The sequence below is a fragment of the Aphis gossypii genome, chromosome 3 (genome assembly GCF_020184175.1).
Source record: "Aphis gossypii isolate Hap1 chromosome 3, ASM2018417v2, whole genome shotgun sequence".
NCBI lineage: Eukaryota > Metazoa > Arthropoda > Insecta > Hemiptera > Aphididae > Aphis > Aphis gossypii.
Window position 1 is genome coordinate 45,162,412 of NC_065532.1, and position 18,757 is coordinate 45,181,168.

The 18,757-nt window shown below is 30.8% G+C and overlaps 1 protein-coding gene across 3 annotated transcripts in view; it reads right to left on the reverse strand.

Moving 5' to 3' along the window:
• The window catches only part of LOC114124536 (otoferlin-like), a 143,120-nt gene that overhangs the window by 36,527 nt on the left and 87,836 nt on the right, over window positions 1–18,757 (reverse strand). For all 3 annotated transcript variants that reach the window (XM_050202433.1, XM_050202432.1, XM_050202431.1), the window contains exon 4: window positions 1,043–1,368. In XM_050202433.1, coding sequence (XP_050058390.1) covers window positions 1,043–1,368 — 326 coding nt within the window. The remainder of the gene's footprint in view (window positions 1–1,042; window positions 1,369–18,757) is intronic.

An 18,757-nucleotide genomic window follows, 5' to 3' on the forward strand; every position in this document is an offset into this window, starting at 1 on the left:
GGGATGTAGGCTGTGCTTTAAATTTGTTTAGATGAAAACGTTTTTATTATTTAATGAAAATCGTACGAAATAGATTAAATGTAAAACATAATGAATAAATTATTATCAGACACGTTTACTGTTACGCCATCGTATTTAAATTTGAAGCTATATATATCCCCACCTAAATGGTTCACTTAATTTCAAAAAGGTTTTTTTTTAGTAATTTGATATCATTACAAAGTTCCTACTTGATACAATTAAAAAGTTAAAAAAGAACAAAACATACTATAACTTTTAATGTTAGTTATTCGCTCGCAAGCTGTGTCCTTTAATAACGCGACACTGAATGGCTGAATATATAGTATTATTGTTACCACTTATTAAGAATCAATTCTGAAAAATGATTAATATCATACTAAAGATCTGTAAAATAAAACCTAACACCGATATACAATTTGTAAATTCCTAATCTTAAAAAAAAAAATTTAATTGTATTTATATTTAGGTCTAATCGCAGCAAAAACCTTAATTATTTGAAACAATTATACAATATGTTCCAAATGGTATACATTCCTATAATAACGTTCTACATTTACTCGACTATATCGTGTGTATAATTTTTACATAAAACCGAAAAATAATATAATTTAACAGTTTAAAATACACAAAGTATGCTCAAGTTGTAGAAAATATACCAGAGTAATACAATAAAAAACTATTGTATTATGTATTATAATAATATGAACATTTATAGGGCGTGGATTTTTTTTTTTTTTAATGGCTTTTTTTGTATTTCAAACCGAATAAAAATCTTGTAAAAGACGGACGCAATAATGCTAGACTAAGTCTTATAGCCGGAGCGCATACGTCTGCCCTCAAGTTAAAACGGTGGAGAAATAATATTATTGTTATTTTCTCCAGGAGTGGAAACGAAAACCGTGATAGATCATAATCTAATTTATTATGCTATCTGGAAACGTAATATTCTGACCATAATATCATAAACGACTGTGCCTCGCACTGATAGACTAATATAATAGTAGAAAAGGAAGAGTCTCACCTTTTCCGATCATTTCCGCTACCGGCATCTTTGTCCGAAGTAAACGAACTGTACCGGAACAGCCCTTTCTTGTGCGTTCTACTTCCGCCACCACCGCTGCCGACAACTTCCTTTTCGCCGTTGTTTTCGTTGTCCTGCTGCCGTTCGTCCAACCGACGGCTATCGGTGAACGTCTTTTCCAGATTGGCGATATTTTGTTCAACGTCCAATAGCATTTGCCGCTCGTCTGTCGACTCTGTCGGTGACTCTGGACGTGAGCTGAACAACGACGACGTCCGGTTCCGACTGTCATTCGTCGAGTATTCAATGTCCAAGTCGATGGTGATCTGTAAAAAAAGAAATCATTGTATCAATTGATATCTACACGCAAAGTCATTATAGTTGCGAAAAATTAAAATATGGTTGTGGGTCATAACTTATATACTAACTTCAGTACACTATAGAGCTCAGATATAAATACATTTTTTTTATTTAGATAAAAAATGTATTTTATATATTATTAAAAAAAATGTATTTCATATATTATTAAAAATATATATATATATACATAATTTAACAACATATATTTTTCTTATTGCTTAGGAGATATCAGTATTAATATGTATAATTAGTTTAGCTTAAATCACTAATACCTAATTATTAATTGGTTTAAATAATGTATCTAACTTAATTAATCATTGTACAGTAATGAAAGTTTTGAACATGTAATTTACATTTTATAATAAAATTACCACAGAAAGTTTCTATGCTAAAATATTTCTAAATGTATTAAATAATGAAAAAAGAGTTTAAAATGCTCATGTTTGAATCAGTACTTTTTATTGGATTTATGGTAAAATCGCATCGAGTAAATGAATAATACTAATTCAAGAACATAATTTAAATAATATTATTTAAGTATGTATAATAACTGAAAAATTAACATCGTAATAATAATATTATTGAAGAAAAAAGTAATTTTAATACTTAATATTATATTATATAATCAAGAAATTATTTTAATGACTTACATTTTCAATTGATAATTGATCAAATGAACAATTATTTCTTATATTAATGATTTTTTTATCATTCTAACTAATCGCTATGTCTTAAATTCTACATATTATATTGCCTATTAATAAAATATAACAACATATTAATTTCATTTTAAAATAATAAATTTAAATTATAAACCTAATTACACATTAAATATGGTATTGAATTTTGCACCAATTACTCTTTGATGATCAAACTTAAATGAATATTTAGATAATGATATTTAAATATTTAGTAACATATGATTTGCGCTTTAAAAATACGTACCTATTACAAAACAGAGATAATAGTAAAAAAAAAAAAGCGGTCAAGTGAGTAACGCTCTGTTCTATAGTAGTTCACTATAATGGATGTGTTAATTTTGAATACAATGACAGGTATCATTGTATACAAAAAAAAAGGTTCTGAACGGAGATGATATTTTGTCAGCTTAGGAAATATTTTTCAGTGGGTGGTAAAAAAGGTAGTTTATGTTTTAAGACCGGAATACCCCAAAATCCTTTTATAATAATTGTAAGCCAAACTTATGGAAAATCTTGTATTACAATTTCAACTCTTAGCTACTTATACAAAATGTTCTATAGATTTTAGATACAAAATAATTTGCAAATATTCATGATTTTGACAAATTGTTGTCAATACAACTTCAAAAGCTAATATTAAAAATTGTGCGTATGTATTTTTATAATTTTTGAATCACAATAAGAATAACTTAAGAGGAACTTTGTAATAAATTTTTCAAGTATTTTTACTAGGCCGAAAAAAGTTTATCGATATTAATAAAAAAAAACTAATATTTCAAATGCCTAGGAATAGCCTTAAAATAAACGAAATATTTTGAAAATTAAATCGAGTAAAGAAAATACCAATCTAAATAAATGGGAGAAACTTTTAAGTATCTACAACTAAAACTTTTTGAATAACTATACTTTAGAAGCAAAACACATAAATACACCATTTGGTGTGAAAACGAAACATGTCTACGTGTTCCTATAATTATTACAGTATAATATGTATCTTCATTTCATTTATTTCGATAAGAGAACATAATAGATTACACATGTGTTATGTCTCTCTAGTAAACTTTGAATTTCGACGACATATATGTATTATAAATTATAATATATAAAAATAATTGTTTAAAGTGTACCTATAGTTAAGTAATTGCCCACGATCAACCTCAGAATATGTAGATAGAATCGACGATGAATCAATTGTTTTTGTAGACGTCTATGAGATGTGACACCGGCTAGGTGATTTGAACGGTCATGCGAGGTTTTAAGTATAGATTACTGCGTTCGAACTACGACTGACGAACTTATTCTGAGACTCGAGTAGTTAAGATAGATTAAAAAGAATCCAATAATAATAATAACCAATAGAAAAGTAGTATTGTAAGTCTTCAGCACGCTGATTGGCTGTATGATGCGAAGACCCACATCATAGGCACATAATGCCATGCCCATATGTTATTGTCTAATAATCATTTTTATTGTTATTCATTTAACGACGTGTAACGGTCGATATTTTGATATCTTTTTCCCGTACAAATATAAATGATATTATTAATAGTTTATGATGAGAATTTCTTTATTTAACAGTATTTCCTTTGAATATTTACAAATTACATATATAACATACATAACACATAGATTTTGCGTATAATCATACGGTAATTATACGTTGTTGAATATAATATGACTTCGCGATTTTCCCATTCACAATTATAACGTTTGAAATACTTACAGTTTTATTTGTTAAATGACTAACGCGTGTGTGTTTCCCTATTGGCTTACCGCGGCAAAATAATATTGCACCGTAATTAAAATCGAGACTGGGATTCCGTAATAATACGGGTGGTGGCAATTACGTTATCGGCGACGGCAATGTTATATTATATTTGTCTCGCAGATTACGGCGGCGTGTATGATAGTGTACGGTGACTATTACGGCGGCGTGTATGATAGTGTACGGTGACGGCGGCGTGTATGATAGTGTACGGTGACTATTACGGCGGCGTGTATGATAGTGTACGGTGACTATTACGGCGGCGTGTATGATAGTGTACGATATGTATAACGGCGGCGATGTTTATTTCATACGCTCTGCCCGTTTAATATTCGCGTGTACAACTAGCCAAGATTGGTGGCGATTTTATTTTAATTGTAGGGTTAGGCACGTTCTAGCCTTCCCGACGGTACGGGTAGCCAAGAACGGCGGCGGTCCTATTGACGGCGGTGGTAACGTCAGCGTGTGGGCACGTTCTAGCCTTCCCGACGGTACGGGTAGCCGAGAACGGCGACGGTCCTACGGATGACGGTAACTGGCACGTTTTAGCCTTCCCAACGGTATGGGTAGCCGAAAACGGCGACGGTCCTATCGACGGCGGTGGTTGTATGGGAAATGGTCCGACTAGCGTAGGCCGAGTGCGTCCGTGATTCTAGCCTTCCCGAAGGTGGCCGAGAAACACTTTCACACTAGCCAGTCACTAATCTGACCAGGTGGCCAAAGCGCACTGTTCGATTGTGGTGATTGCGGAGGTCCCTTATATAGTCTCTGTCCTCCGTGTTCGTGTGTCGCGGAAAGGTTATTTTATTAGCTGGGCAATGCGTTCGGTATTGGGCCGCAAACATGGAAGGTGTATTACCGCGCTCTATCGGCGGCGGATACTAGTTCTGGGGCCTTTTGGTTTTATTATTTGTTGTTGGGCGGCGCGTCGTCAGTATTAGTATGTCGTATTCGTTACATTGTCCCCTTTTTTTTTTTTATGTATTTTTTTTCTCTTGAAGAGAGAAAAGAAAAGAAAAAAAAAAACTATTTACATTATATACATGGTACAGCTATTACAACTATTGACTTACAAACTATTATCTCTATGATACAACTATTAACTTATAAAAGACTATCTCTTTCGTTTATACCAGGCGCGTTTGGCTGCGGCTCGTCGTTCCGCCCGGGTCGGTTTTGGGATGATTTCTGCCTGATCATTGTCCTTGGTCATTGCTGATGGGTTACTGGTCGCCGTCGGTTCCACTCGTATTGAGGCAATTGTAGCTTCGATAAGGTTTCTTTTTCGCAACATCTCTTCGGCTTGCTGAAACACCTCCAATCCATATTGGTTAACTTCCCCATTATATCGTTGCTTGTTGATGCGGGCAGCCATTTGCCGTTGAAATTGCGCAAATTCTTTTGCGAGTCTTCGGTCATCCTGCGAGATTGGTTCGATCTTTCCAACTTGTAATTGAACCGGTTCATCGTCGATGTCGCTGTGTGCCAGTTCAAGGGCATCAGTTTCGTGGTTGTCTTCGTTCCCACTTACACTGGTGTCGTCCCATTGCTCTGTCCTCTCTTCGGACTCACTGTCACTCCCAAATGCGTCTTTCAATCTCTTCTTCAGCGCTTGTTGTTCCCTGATGGTCTGTTCATCTTCACTAAAACCATCTTCCCCAAACAGATCGGAGATGATTCGCCGATATTCGGTCATTTTAGCGTTATCCTAACTATAAACATTTATTATTTATATCTATATACTTTTATAATGGTCTCCATCACCAAACATGTACAATCACAACATTTAACACATAAAAAATTTTTTTTTTTTTTTTTTTTTTTTTTTTTTTTTTTTTTTTTAAATAATGACAACTTTAATTATTGCTTGTATGGCCGGACATTTCTGACGTTGTATGTCACCATGTTCTGTCCTTCCTGAACCACTATGGTGTTATTCTCTCTCACCTCCTTGATATAGTATGGTCCTCGATATAATAGGAATAGTTTCCTAATTTCTTTATCCTCAGCTGAAGATAGTCTGTGTTCACGTACCAGCACCTGTTGGTTCACTTGATATTTTATGAATTTTTTCCCTTGATCCATGTTCTGGTTTCTTTGTTGTGACACTTTCTTCATCCGAGCCCTGGCTGTTTTTATCATGATCTTCGTTTCGACCTCCGGAATATTCGTGGGAAAATTTATTAGTGCCCCCAGTGTTAGTGTTTGTTTAGGCATGCCCATCAGTTCTCTAGGTGTGTATCCGGTGGTAGTGTGCGTAGTGTTATTGATCCAGAATTCAATTTTCTTCAAGTAGTTCACCCAGTTGGTGTGTTTTTTGTGGCAGTACGTTCTCAATATTCTCCCGATCTCCCTATTGGCCCTCTCTACCGGGTTACCTTCGGGGTTGTAGGTCGTGGTTCTAATGATTTTGACTCCAAGTTTGGCCATACCTTTTGCCCATGCCCGGCTATGGAACTGTGTTCCATTATCGGTCAGAATTTTTTGAAATATTCCACATTGAGGTATGTATTGCTTCTCAATCTTATTTAGTATAGTCTCTGCCTTCGCCTTTCTCAGTGGGTATACCTGAATATATTTCGAAAATACATCCATCATAACCAATATGTATTTTGCTCCCAACTGTCCTGTGGGTAACGGCCCAATTAGGTCAAGTGATACCATTTCTCGTGGTTCTGTGGGAATATTTGTTTTCATTGGTCCCCTAGCCAATTGATTGAATATTTTGCTTTTCTGGCATATGTCGCATGATTGCGTTATTCGTTTAATTGTCTTGTACATATGGCTGAGTTGACAATCCGATTTAAGTATTTGATATATTTTGGTTGCACCGCTATGCCCATATCGTTCATGTGTTTCCTTGATCAGCGCTACTGCGAGTTGGTCTGGTATCATCAATCGACTTTTCCCTTGCTTATCGATGTAGAATAGTAATTGTTGGTGTATGGTATACGGTATTTGTGGGTTTTCGTGTAGACGATATATGATGCGCTGTATCTTCTTGTCTTCTTGTTGTAATTTCGGTAATTGTTGCAGCTTCTGAATAAACTCTTTGCTGTACTGGTCCACTATTAATTGGTTGATAAATATTTGCTGGTGAGTCGGTACTTTATTTTCTACTGCTTGCACATATCTTGTTAATGTGTCAGCCCCGACATTATTTTTTCCTGCTACAAATTGTATATTGAGGTTGAATTCTTGTATTTGTATCGCCCATCTCATGAGTCGAGTATTCAACAATCGGCATGTATTAAGGAATGTTAAGGCTTGATGGTCAGTTAATAAGTACGTGGTATGTCCTAATATGTAATTTCTATATTTCTTACATCCGAATACTATGGCTAAAAGTTCCCTTTCCGTTGTGTAGTATCTCCGCTCTACCTCTTGTAGAGTTCTACTGGTGAATCCTATAGTCCTGTGTTGTCCATCTTTATCTATTTGGTATAGCTCAGCTCCTATGTGCGTACTAGACGCATCGGTAGCCATATAAAATGGTTCAGTAAAATTTGGATATTTAATGATGATATCCTCTAAGAAGCATTGCTTAATTTTGTCAAATACAACCTGATGTTCCTGACTCCACGTCCAGACCTGATTCTTCTTGGTCAGTTGGCTAAGTTTTTCAGTATATGACGATAGGTCACGAATATACTTCCGATAGAAGTTAATAAAACCCAAAAAGGCGCGTACTTGCTTCTGGTTTCTTGGTGCCGGAAATTCTTGTATTGTTTTTATTTTTTCAGGATCCATACTGATGCCTTCCTCTGATATGACGTGTCCAAGGAAAATAATTTTTTTTTGTAAAAACTGGGATTTGTGTATATTTACCGTTACATTGTGTTTTTTGAATTGGTTAAATATAGTCCTCAAATGGTGCATATGTTCTTCAAAGGTTGTAGAAGTAATATGTATATCATCCACATATGTTGCCGTGAACTCCAAAATTTCTGGTCCTAAGACCTGATCCAAGATCTTTTGGAATTCTGCCACGGAATTTACTAGTCCAAATGGAAGTACTTTAAATTGGTAATTTCGTCCCCTATGCAAAAAAGCTGTTATGGCCCGACTTTCCTTCTTAAGTTGACACTGCCAATATCCCGAGGTCAAATCGATTGTGCTAAGGTATTTGGCTCCTTGAAACTTCAACAAGATTTCTTCCATATTCATGGGACATTCCCTGTCTGGTATTATTCTTTTATTTATCTTTCTCGCGTCAAGACAAAGTCTGATCTCACCATTTTTTTTTTCTATTCCAATGATGGGTGACGACCATGGCGAGTCGGATTTCTCTATAATACCAAGATCTAGCATTCTTTGTATCTCTTTGTCTATCTTACTCAATCGGGATATCGGTATAGGATACGGCCGCTGGTACACTGGCTCCCCCGGACTCACTTTGATTTGACACTCGTAGTCTCGTATTAGTCCCGGATTGTCTGAAAATATGTGCTGATATTCTTGTAATAGTTGCTTAAACACTTCCTCTTCTTTGGTGTTCAATGTTACGTTTACTGCTGGTTCTTCGATAATTTCTATATTTGTAATCTGATTTTTTTCTGGTGAATGATTTTCTGAAAATGGTGTGGTCCTTTGTTCTCCTCTAATTAACCACTTGATAGTTTTATCTGTGAAATTTATGTGTGTGTTGTACTGGTTTAATACATCTGCACCGATGATAGCACGTTCATTCAAATTCTCTACTTGTATAAAATTAATGAAAATTTGTCGGTCCCCTATATCGCAGCTACAAAACAGTTGTTTTGAAACTTTACAAATTTTTCGTCCTACTGCGTTGCTGATTTGTACACTGCTGATTGGTAACACTGGTATTTCAACATTAGTTCTGATTATTTGGTCTGCCAACTCCTTATTGATAACACTAATTGTAGCCCCGGTATCTATCAGTGCTTCTATCGGTTCTCCTTCAATGACACATTTCAAGTATGGGCTTACTGATCCCAGGTTTGCTTGTATATTATTAACGGCATGGCTGACTTGGTCCTGATTGTTTATGTCTCTCTGCTCATCTTCAGTGGCACTGATTTGATTGATTGCCTGTCTGTCTCTCCATTGTTGATTGGTGTCCCTGTTGTTCTCCTGGTTGTTTCTAGTGACTTGGTATTCTCTTGGTTGGTTAATTCGACCTGTTTGTCGCCAGTTGCTTTCCCTCCGTGGAGTTTCTTCTCTAGTCCTATTTTGGTTGTTATTGTTATTCTCCCTGTTTTGGGGTTGTCGATTTTCATAACTACTATTACTGTTCTCCCGAACCGTAGTTCGCCGGTGTTCTTCAGTACCCAATATCTTCATTGCGTTTAGTATGGTACACTCTGGTAACGAAATTAGTATTGCCCGTAGGTATCCCGGGTAATGACTGGCAATATTACTTACGATTTCTTGTTCCGCTAATCTTGGCACTTCTAGGTGTCTTAATTTTGTTGCCCAGTAGGAAAAATGTTCTCGATAGTTAGTATCATTTGGTATTTGTTTTACACTAAGACATTGGCTCCATGTTTGCATCTGTATGTCCCGTGACCAATATTCATCCTTAAATGTGTCTTGGAACTCTTGCAAGTTTGTTACTTGAAACCTTATTGTTGAGAACCAGTTGCTCGCCGTAGCTTTCAAGCAGTCCCCAGCAATAATTAGTTTCTCATCCGCATGTGTAATTTGTTTTAATGTAAAATATTCATCGAGTCTATTTAAAAAATCTATGGGGTGCATGTCTCTTCGGTTGCCAAAAAATAACGGTTTCGTAATGTCCGTTATTGGTCCCCTGCAGATTTCCTCTTTTTTATTATGAGTATTCTGCTGGTAGCTGTCTCCCAGATTTCTGAATGTGGTTACGTATCGGTTCTCCATTTCTTCGATTACTGATTGGTATTTTTCTTCTGTTTCTTGTATTTTTTTATTATGTATTTCTTCCCACTGTAATTTTAAGTTTTGAATTTCTTCTTTATGCTCTTCTTTGATATTTTGAATTTCCTTCTTTTGTTTTTCGATTTTTTTTGTTTGTTCTTTTATTTGCGTTTCGATTTCTATAAATCTTCTTTCCCACTCCTCATTTAAGTCTTCATTCTTCTTTTTTCGCGGCATTTTTATAATATTTAAACGATGTAGTAATTATGTAAAATTTATAAAATAAATATATATTGTTTTTTTTTTTTTTTTTTAGAGAGCACGAAATCTTATTTTCGGCGTCGTGGATTTCGAGTCCAACTTGTTGGGCGCCAATTGTAACGGTCGATATTTTGATATCTTTTTCCCGTACAAATATAAATGATATTATTAATAGTTTATGATGAGAATTTCTTTATTTAACAGTATTTCCTTTGAATATTTACAAATTACATATATAACATACATAACACATAGATTTTGCGTATAATCATACGGTAATTATACGTTGTTGAATATAATATGACTTCGCGATTTTCCCATTCACAATTATAACGTTTGAAATACTTACAGTTTTATTTGTTAAATGACTAACGCGTGTGTGTTTCCCTATTGGCTTACCGCGGCAAAATAATATTGCACCGTAATTAAAATCGAGACTGGGATTCCGTAATAATACGGGTGGTGGCAATTACGTTATCGGCGACGGCAATGTTATATTATATTTGTCTCGCAGATTACGGCGGCGTGTATGATAGTGTACGGTGACTATTACGGCGGCGTGTATGATAGTGTACGGTGACTATTACGGCGGCGTGTATGATAGTGTACGGTGACGGCGGCGTGTATGATAGTGTACGGTGACTATTACGGCGGCGTGTATGATAGTGTACGATATGTATAACGGCGGCGATGTTTATTTCATACGCTCTGCCCGTTTAATATTCGCGTGTACAACTAGCCAAGATTGGTGGCGATTTTATTTTAATTGTAGGGTTAGGCACGTTCTAGCCTTCCCGACGGTACGGGTAGCCAAGAACGGCGGCGGTCCTATTGACGGCGGTGGTAACGTCAGCGTGTGGGCACGTTCTAGCCTTCCCGACGGTACGGGTAGCCGAGAACGGCGACGGTCCTACGGATGACGGTAACTGGCACGTTTTAGCCTTCCCAACGGTATGGGTAGCCGAAAACGGCGACGGTCCTATCGACGGCGGTGGTTGTATGGGAAATGGTCCGACTAGCGTAGGCCGAGTGCGTCCGTGATTCTAGCCTTCCCGAAGGTGGCCGAGAAACACTTTCACACTAGCCAGTCACTAATCTGACCAGGTGGCCAAAGCGCACTGTTCGATTGTGGTGATTGCGGAGGTCCCTTATATAGTCTCTGTCCTCCGTGTTCGTGTGTCGCGGAAAGGTTATTTTATTAGCTGGGCAATGCGTTCGGTATTGGGCCGCAAACATGGAAGGTGTATTACCGCGCTCTATCGGCGGCGGATACTAGTTCTGGGGCCTTTTGGTTTTATTATTTGTTGTTGGGCGGCGCGTCGTCAGTATTAGTATGTCGTATTCGTTACAGACGTTATATTATTTTTTATTATTATATAATATATTTCCTGGATGTAAGAATAATGATATTAATGTGAGCGAAAAATTGTTTTTATTATGTGTAAGTATACTTATGAGAATTTACAAACACCTTAAATTATTATTATTTTGGTAAGTATAAGTTATGTAAACTTTATAGGATTTTATGTTCGAAATAACTATATAAGACAAAGAAACAACATCACAATTTGCAAATAACTAACTATACATGAGAATAGAGCATGCGGGTGACAGCTAGTAACAAATATTTAAAATCGTTTGAGGATAAATCATTATCATTATGCGAATTCGCAAAAATTCAAATTCAAACGCTCATGAAATTTCTCATATAATGACGCTTCGAGTTTTCTCTATAGCTTGGTATTCAAAAAAAAATTTATGAAAAACTTCGTGTTGAATTTTTTAATCTTATACTCGTAGATATAAACACAAACAATTTTATGAATTTTCAACTGTATAATAACTTGTACATTTTCGCAATGCTGACATATTTCGTAAAAAATTGAAATTTAAACACTTATAAAAAAAATTGAGACCAACGACTTTTGATTTTTTTTTTAACTAAAATAAGTAGAACCTATGGAAAACTTTGTATTAAGTTTTTAATAAAATTATCGATACTTCAAAAAGAAATACTCAGAAAAATTGAAAATTTCAGTTGTCTATAAATAGCTCAAAAAGTTTTAATGTATATATAAAATTAATATAGACATTTGGTGAAAATTTAAAGTATTTACGGTGATAAGTTTTTGAGTAACTACTAAATAAAAAAAATCGATTTTTTTGAAAACTGTTGGAAAATTCTCATTTTTGACCTCTATAATGTACCAAGGATATTCACTTTGCCATCGGCACTATCCCTGAAGTTTGAAATTGAACCATTATTTCGACAATTTATTATGCTATACACAGATACAAAAACAAAAAAAAACACACATCATAGAAAAATCAATACATTCATCACTATTCGTTCAGAATCTAAAATTAACAAATTATATGATTTGTGTAATATCCTTTGAGCTTATTTTTAACCTCATTAGATTATACACAAAAACAAACATTTAAATTCATCAAATACTATAATAATTTGATTTTAAATAGTCGATATAGGTAGAGGTATCTATTAACATCGATACCATAAAAAAAAAAAAAAAATATTTTGATACCTATTGATGATTTTAAACATTGCAGTACTATATCTTTTTATACAAATTTATCAGTAATTGAACCTTTAAAAATGCCAATAATAACAAATTATTTAATACTCACAAGTACTAAAATATAACTATTGATTTTTAAAATGCATTTATTTTTTATTACTCACTTTTGTTCAACCAGCTCATGAATATTCGCTATATTGTTGCAAAAAAAAATATCCCTGTTTTACAAATATTTAACTTAAATTGTTCAAGAATAATAGTTGTATAATTATAATAATACTAAACATGTTTTAAATTCATAAATATGTTAAAGCAAGTAAAGTAAAAAGATATACACGACTATAAAATTAGGTATTTTATTTATTTCTATATCACTAAATCAACTATAGCTAAAAATCTTTAAAATATATAATATTCATTAAGTATTGTTGTTATAATACGTATTTTTGATGCATGAGTAAAGTATTTAAATTTTGTTTAATTTGTGTGTTTTGATACATTAATCCTATTCAGTGTAAATGCAAATTTTAACAATAATTATTATATTATATTGTATAGTTCTCGAAAATACTTGATAATAATTAATTTTGTTAGTATTTACTTTATTAGCTTAGTGAATTAAATTATAGATATCTATGGACTATTTAATGCACGTCCAAATATCAAACTAGTATTGTTATTGTTTTAATTTTGCATTTTTTAATAGTTTTAAAATAATGACAGTAGTTTATTTATTAAAATAAGTATTTAGAGATTTTTTTTTCATCTTCAGTATTTTTCTTTGAACATCTTCTATAGCCACTCATAATAATAGTTTCAAGTCAAACATGAAAATAATTTTAAGAAATAATTTAATAAGTATAAAATATCAATCTATTTCTCATTCGAATTAAGTTTTGAAGATTCACAAAACAAATAGTACGTGAGAATCACTGCGAATAAGAAAGTTTACGTACATCTGGTATCATACTATTTTGTTTTGTTTTGTGTCTTATAATACACAATTTATAAAATCTCAATTGTTCAAAATTTACAAAATGTTATCTAACTTACTTTTCTACTTCTTAAAAAACTAAGTATACCTATATTCATATTTGTATCTTAAATTAATTATAGAAACGAATAATGATTGTTATACTTACAACTAAATCAACAACAACTGCAGACTATCAATGTATTCGATAATTTTATTATTCAATACTCGTCGTTGGTTTTGTTTATTCTAACTAAAATCTGTTTCATTTTAACTTTTTTCTTTATTTTCCAACATTTCTTAATAAGCAAATAGAAATATTAATTAATTTTTTTTTATTATTATTTATCTTACTTGTATAATATTTTAAAATTCGTCCACTTACTTTTTATTGTGAAATACAGTTCATGAAATGGTTAAATGATAAAAAGTTAGTATTTAATGTTAATTATTGTAACTTTAGATCTCTTCTCTTTATGTGTGTATTTCAAAGATAATATATATTTATAGTTATTTTTACTTTTATAATGAATAGTATATTTTATTTATTTATTTATTAAGAAATCACAAATAAATAAGAATTCCGAAAATTCAACTCTAATGTGAACATTTTTATTATACAAGTTCCGATACACATGAAGTTTTAGGTATGAATCAAGATTCAAGATATCAAGATTTCAGATTTTCTAGAACTAAATTTTTTATGATTTTTATTTTTTATTTTTTGAAGTTTTTAAAGTTGTTTTGTTTTAAATTAATTTTTCTATAACATTCAAAAACTCATTTCTAATCAATGTGTATTTTAAATATTTGAAAGATTAATATTTATTTTCTCATATAATTATGCAACTATATTTTTCTGATTTTATACGGCACGCGTGATGTTATTTTTATAAGTATTTCTTAATAAATTCATAACTAATCCATAATAGTCGTATATTTATGATAAATTTAAACCATTAATTATTATCCATCTACCTCTTAAAACAGTGTTTAAATTAATTTTTAGTGATTTTTTTGTTGTATAGAACCACAAAATCCTAACAATGGTTATAATAAATAATGTACATGCCACTCCGATGAATTATAATATTATATCAACATATTATGCTTGGAATCAAAAAAATACATTTTTTTTAGTTTCTTTTTAAAAAAAAAAAAAAAACTAATTTAAAACTGAATTGATCAATTTATAATATTTCCAGCGAATAAATCGCAAGTACAAAATATTCCTAAAAATTCAACTCCAATGTGTAAGTTAACATTACATATAATTTTAACAGTATGTACGTCATTATTTAAACACTATTCACTGGAAAATTAATGTTCAGCTATTGGCGAATGACACATTTTAAGCACGAGCTAGTCTTTATTTTATGGCAGTGGTATTAATAAAGGTTCTCTATTTTTTAAAAATAAGCAAAATATACACTAGACACTTAACGACCTTTGCTGTTTGAAATATTATAGTATCAGCGATTAGTTTAATATCCATAGTATTTTGTAACATGTTAAATAGAATGAGAGTTTTTTAGAGAAAACTTTTCAATAAGAAATAAGTAAGTAAAACTTTAAAATTATATGATATCAGACATCAAGCTATTGAATAAAATAATGAAAACATTTATTTTGCTCAAATATCTTTTCAAAATAAATTGTAAACTCTCTTGAAAAAAAAAATAAAAACGTTAAATATTAGTTATATTCATATCATATAAAAGAAAATAAATCATCTGGAAATAATGATAAAAATATTCATAGGAAAAAAATTTAAGAATATTTCAAAATTTTGATTTATCGCTGGTTAAATAAAATGTACTCGTATATTGGCTATACAATTCAGAGCAATTATTAATTTATTATTTACTAAGTATAATACTTACTTAGACCACTAGACATTATAACTATTATAATATTACATAATATATAATACAATTACTGCTAAAAAAATATATAAATTTTCATGGTGAATAATTATTATTTTTAAAATAATAAAGAGAATTATTAAAAAACAAAAATAGTTAAACTTATACACGGAAGTGCTTGTAATATATACATTTAAATTAAACCATTTTTGAATAACCAAGTTAAACATACACAAATAAGTCTAAAGATCACATCATATGTTATTTTTGTTTTAGAGTTTTCAGAAATAAGCAGTCTCTGTAGATTTTTATTGATATTTACATTCGTTCAGCACTGTTTTAAAATGTTTAAATGTACATAGTATATGAATTACTTATACATTGCCTCTCTCTAGCGATTCGTAGAACTAATGAAATTCGTTACGAACAATGAATATCCGTATTGTAAATTCTGATCAGAGTTAAGGTCATATTTTGTGTGTGTGTGTGTGTGTGTGCGGTGAACTTTTTTAAACTAGTAAATTAGATGACATAAATGTCTCCTACTGAAAATATTTTATTGTCTAGTTGACTTATAAGTAATTCTAGGTAAACTATTTATTTTGAGAATTTTTTTTGTCGCCTAGAGAAAATTCCTTAAAAACGCACTGTATTGTGTGTTTATGTGGTTTTTAAAAATGTATACATATTGTATTTCAGACAGGTCATTTCTAAATGTCCCGGTTATTTAAATAACGCATTCCTCAAACGAAATTTCTTCACAATTTTCGAATATGTTCAACTCTCTTATAACAATATTGTACAATTACAATAATATTCATCAAATAAATAACAATAGTTATACAACTTTGGTATATTTTGAGGTGATTAAAATGAAAAGTGAACCCTTCAACAAGTTTGTAAATATAGTTAAAAAAAAATAAAACAAAATAATTTATTCTATTTTTATACACAACTTAAAATGAATAACTATTATTTCAACAAAATTTAAAGGTTAGTTTTGAAGAACTCAGGTTTCGTTGTATATTTTAACTTAATGATTAATACGACATTGTCTTATATGAGTTAGATTAAGATAAAATAAACATAGTTTGTTGGTTTATCCTTAAAGGCGAATTTTATAAGTACCTCACTTCAAACAATGAAAATGTTTATCGAAGCCATTAATGTATTATTTGGATGTTTTACAGAAGGCCCGATAAACAATGACCTCTAGATTTATGAATGGAGTTTCTAGCCTACATTATAATGTAAATAATGATAAATAATAAATACGAAATAGAATTTTCTAAATATAGTTAAAACGTTTGATGTAGGTGTGTTTTCTGTTCTAATTAATATTTTTGACACAGGCATAGTAAACAATACGTTATATTATATTCATCATCACATATTATAATTGCAGTTTTTTAATTGTTTAAGAATAATAAAAAGCTTAAAACTTGCATATCATAATTTTTGGAGTTAGTGATTTTTAAAATTTATATTTCATGAATAAATGTGAAATTCTAAGGAATATAAATATACAAAAAAAACTATTATAAAATAGTTAATACATACAAATTTTGATAAGAATAAATTCGAAATTGTAATTTGTGTTGACAGATAATAATATTATGCATTATGTTGATATTATTTTTAATTTTAACATATTTTGTTGATTTAAATTATCATATTATTTTATTAAAGTTGTTAAAAAAAAAAAATAATGATATGAAACAAGTTCAACATTATAATTACTTCCTCTATTACCAAAAATCTTTTGTAGTCTTCTAGTGTAAATGTAAAATATTTCATTTTATAGTGTCTCAACTTTACTACTTAAAATTAAAATTATTACAGGAGTCTCTTCAAAGTTCTACTGTTTTAATTTGCAAACAATTGTTAATTCAGCCGATGTTCTGAAGTATATCATTTTCTCGAGACATAAAACATAAAATATGCATTTAACAATTCATATGGGATTTTTTATAAGTTTTGCTGTAAAGATGTCGAACTAAGGTTTGCTTGCATATATTTACATATTTTTGGGTGGATTATAAAACTTGTAATAAATTAGATTCATGTTGTATATCCCATTTTCAAATGATAAATTTTGCATGTTTTAACATAATATCATATAATTTTAATTATATATTGTAAATGAAACTGCATAATAATTATAAATTATAACTTAAATACTATAATATTAATATGTAATATAGTTGTTTTTTATCTTCAATTAACCTTCCATTTTTATATTAACTAAATTGTATTAATATATTTTTATTAAAGGTGTAATAAATACTGTGTTATACAAGTGTTTTACGCTATAACTATTTTGTGTTTCAGTGTATGTGTCAATTGTATGAAAGTAGGTATTTATTTATTTTGTTTTTAAAATACTATATGTAACAAGAATAGCAAACAAACAATTGATAGAAAAAAAAACAAATATTTACAATCTTTTGACCGATTCAAAATAATATATTTCTTAACGATTGCTCAGATCGTTTTAGTTATAACCACTCTACATTGTTCACATATTGTGATTACGTTTATTACTTTGTTAGATTACTTCAATTTTGTAGTATTTAGTACAATCAATTTATCAACTAACAATAGCCGTAAATCAACTATTACTACGATAGTGTCTAATGTTTATAAATTTATAATACCATCATAACTACATGATGGTATAGTTCGACAAGTAGGTATGTCGAAATAGTGTTTTATGTGCATTAGGATATCATTCTCTTTTGAATAAAATGATTTACTAAATTGTTATAGTTACAATAAAACTTTAAGATAATAAATTACTAATATTGTTAAAGTAGTAATAATATATTACTATTTAAATAATTAAATATTCAATATCAAAATTAAAATGATGTTTGAGAATAGTAGCAGCTTTTACCAGTATTTAAAGCTATGATTTTATTTATAGTTAAATTATGAAATACCATTATTCTATAAAAAAAATGTAAACATTGTACACATATTATATTTAAAATAAATTTTTATTATATATAAGAAGTAAATTCAAAATATATATTGAATATTTATAATTTATAATTTATATATTATTATCTTTTATACCTCAGTTCAAGAACGAAAATGTAAACTATAATATTACATATTCAACTCGCTTGAATTAGAACTATTACTAGTACCCCTCATCACTACCATCACTTTAAATTCTACACCAACCAAACGGATAAAATCGTATAGTATGAAATTATTGATGTCATATCATATCATTTCCCAGAAAAACCCATAGTTGACCTATGATATAGTGGGACATACCTTGTATCACGACACGTCCTGTAGTATACCTCACTCCATGTGACGATGTGAATACCTAATTCTTTTGAAGATTGATTTAAATCGAAAACTGATAATTTATTTTCAGTGT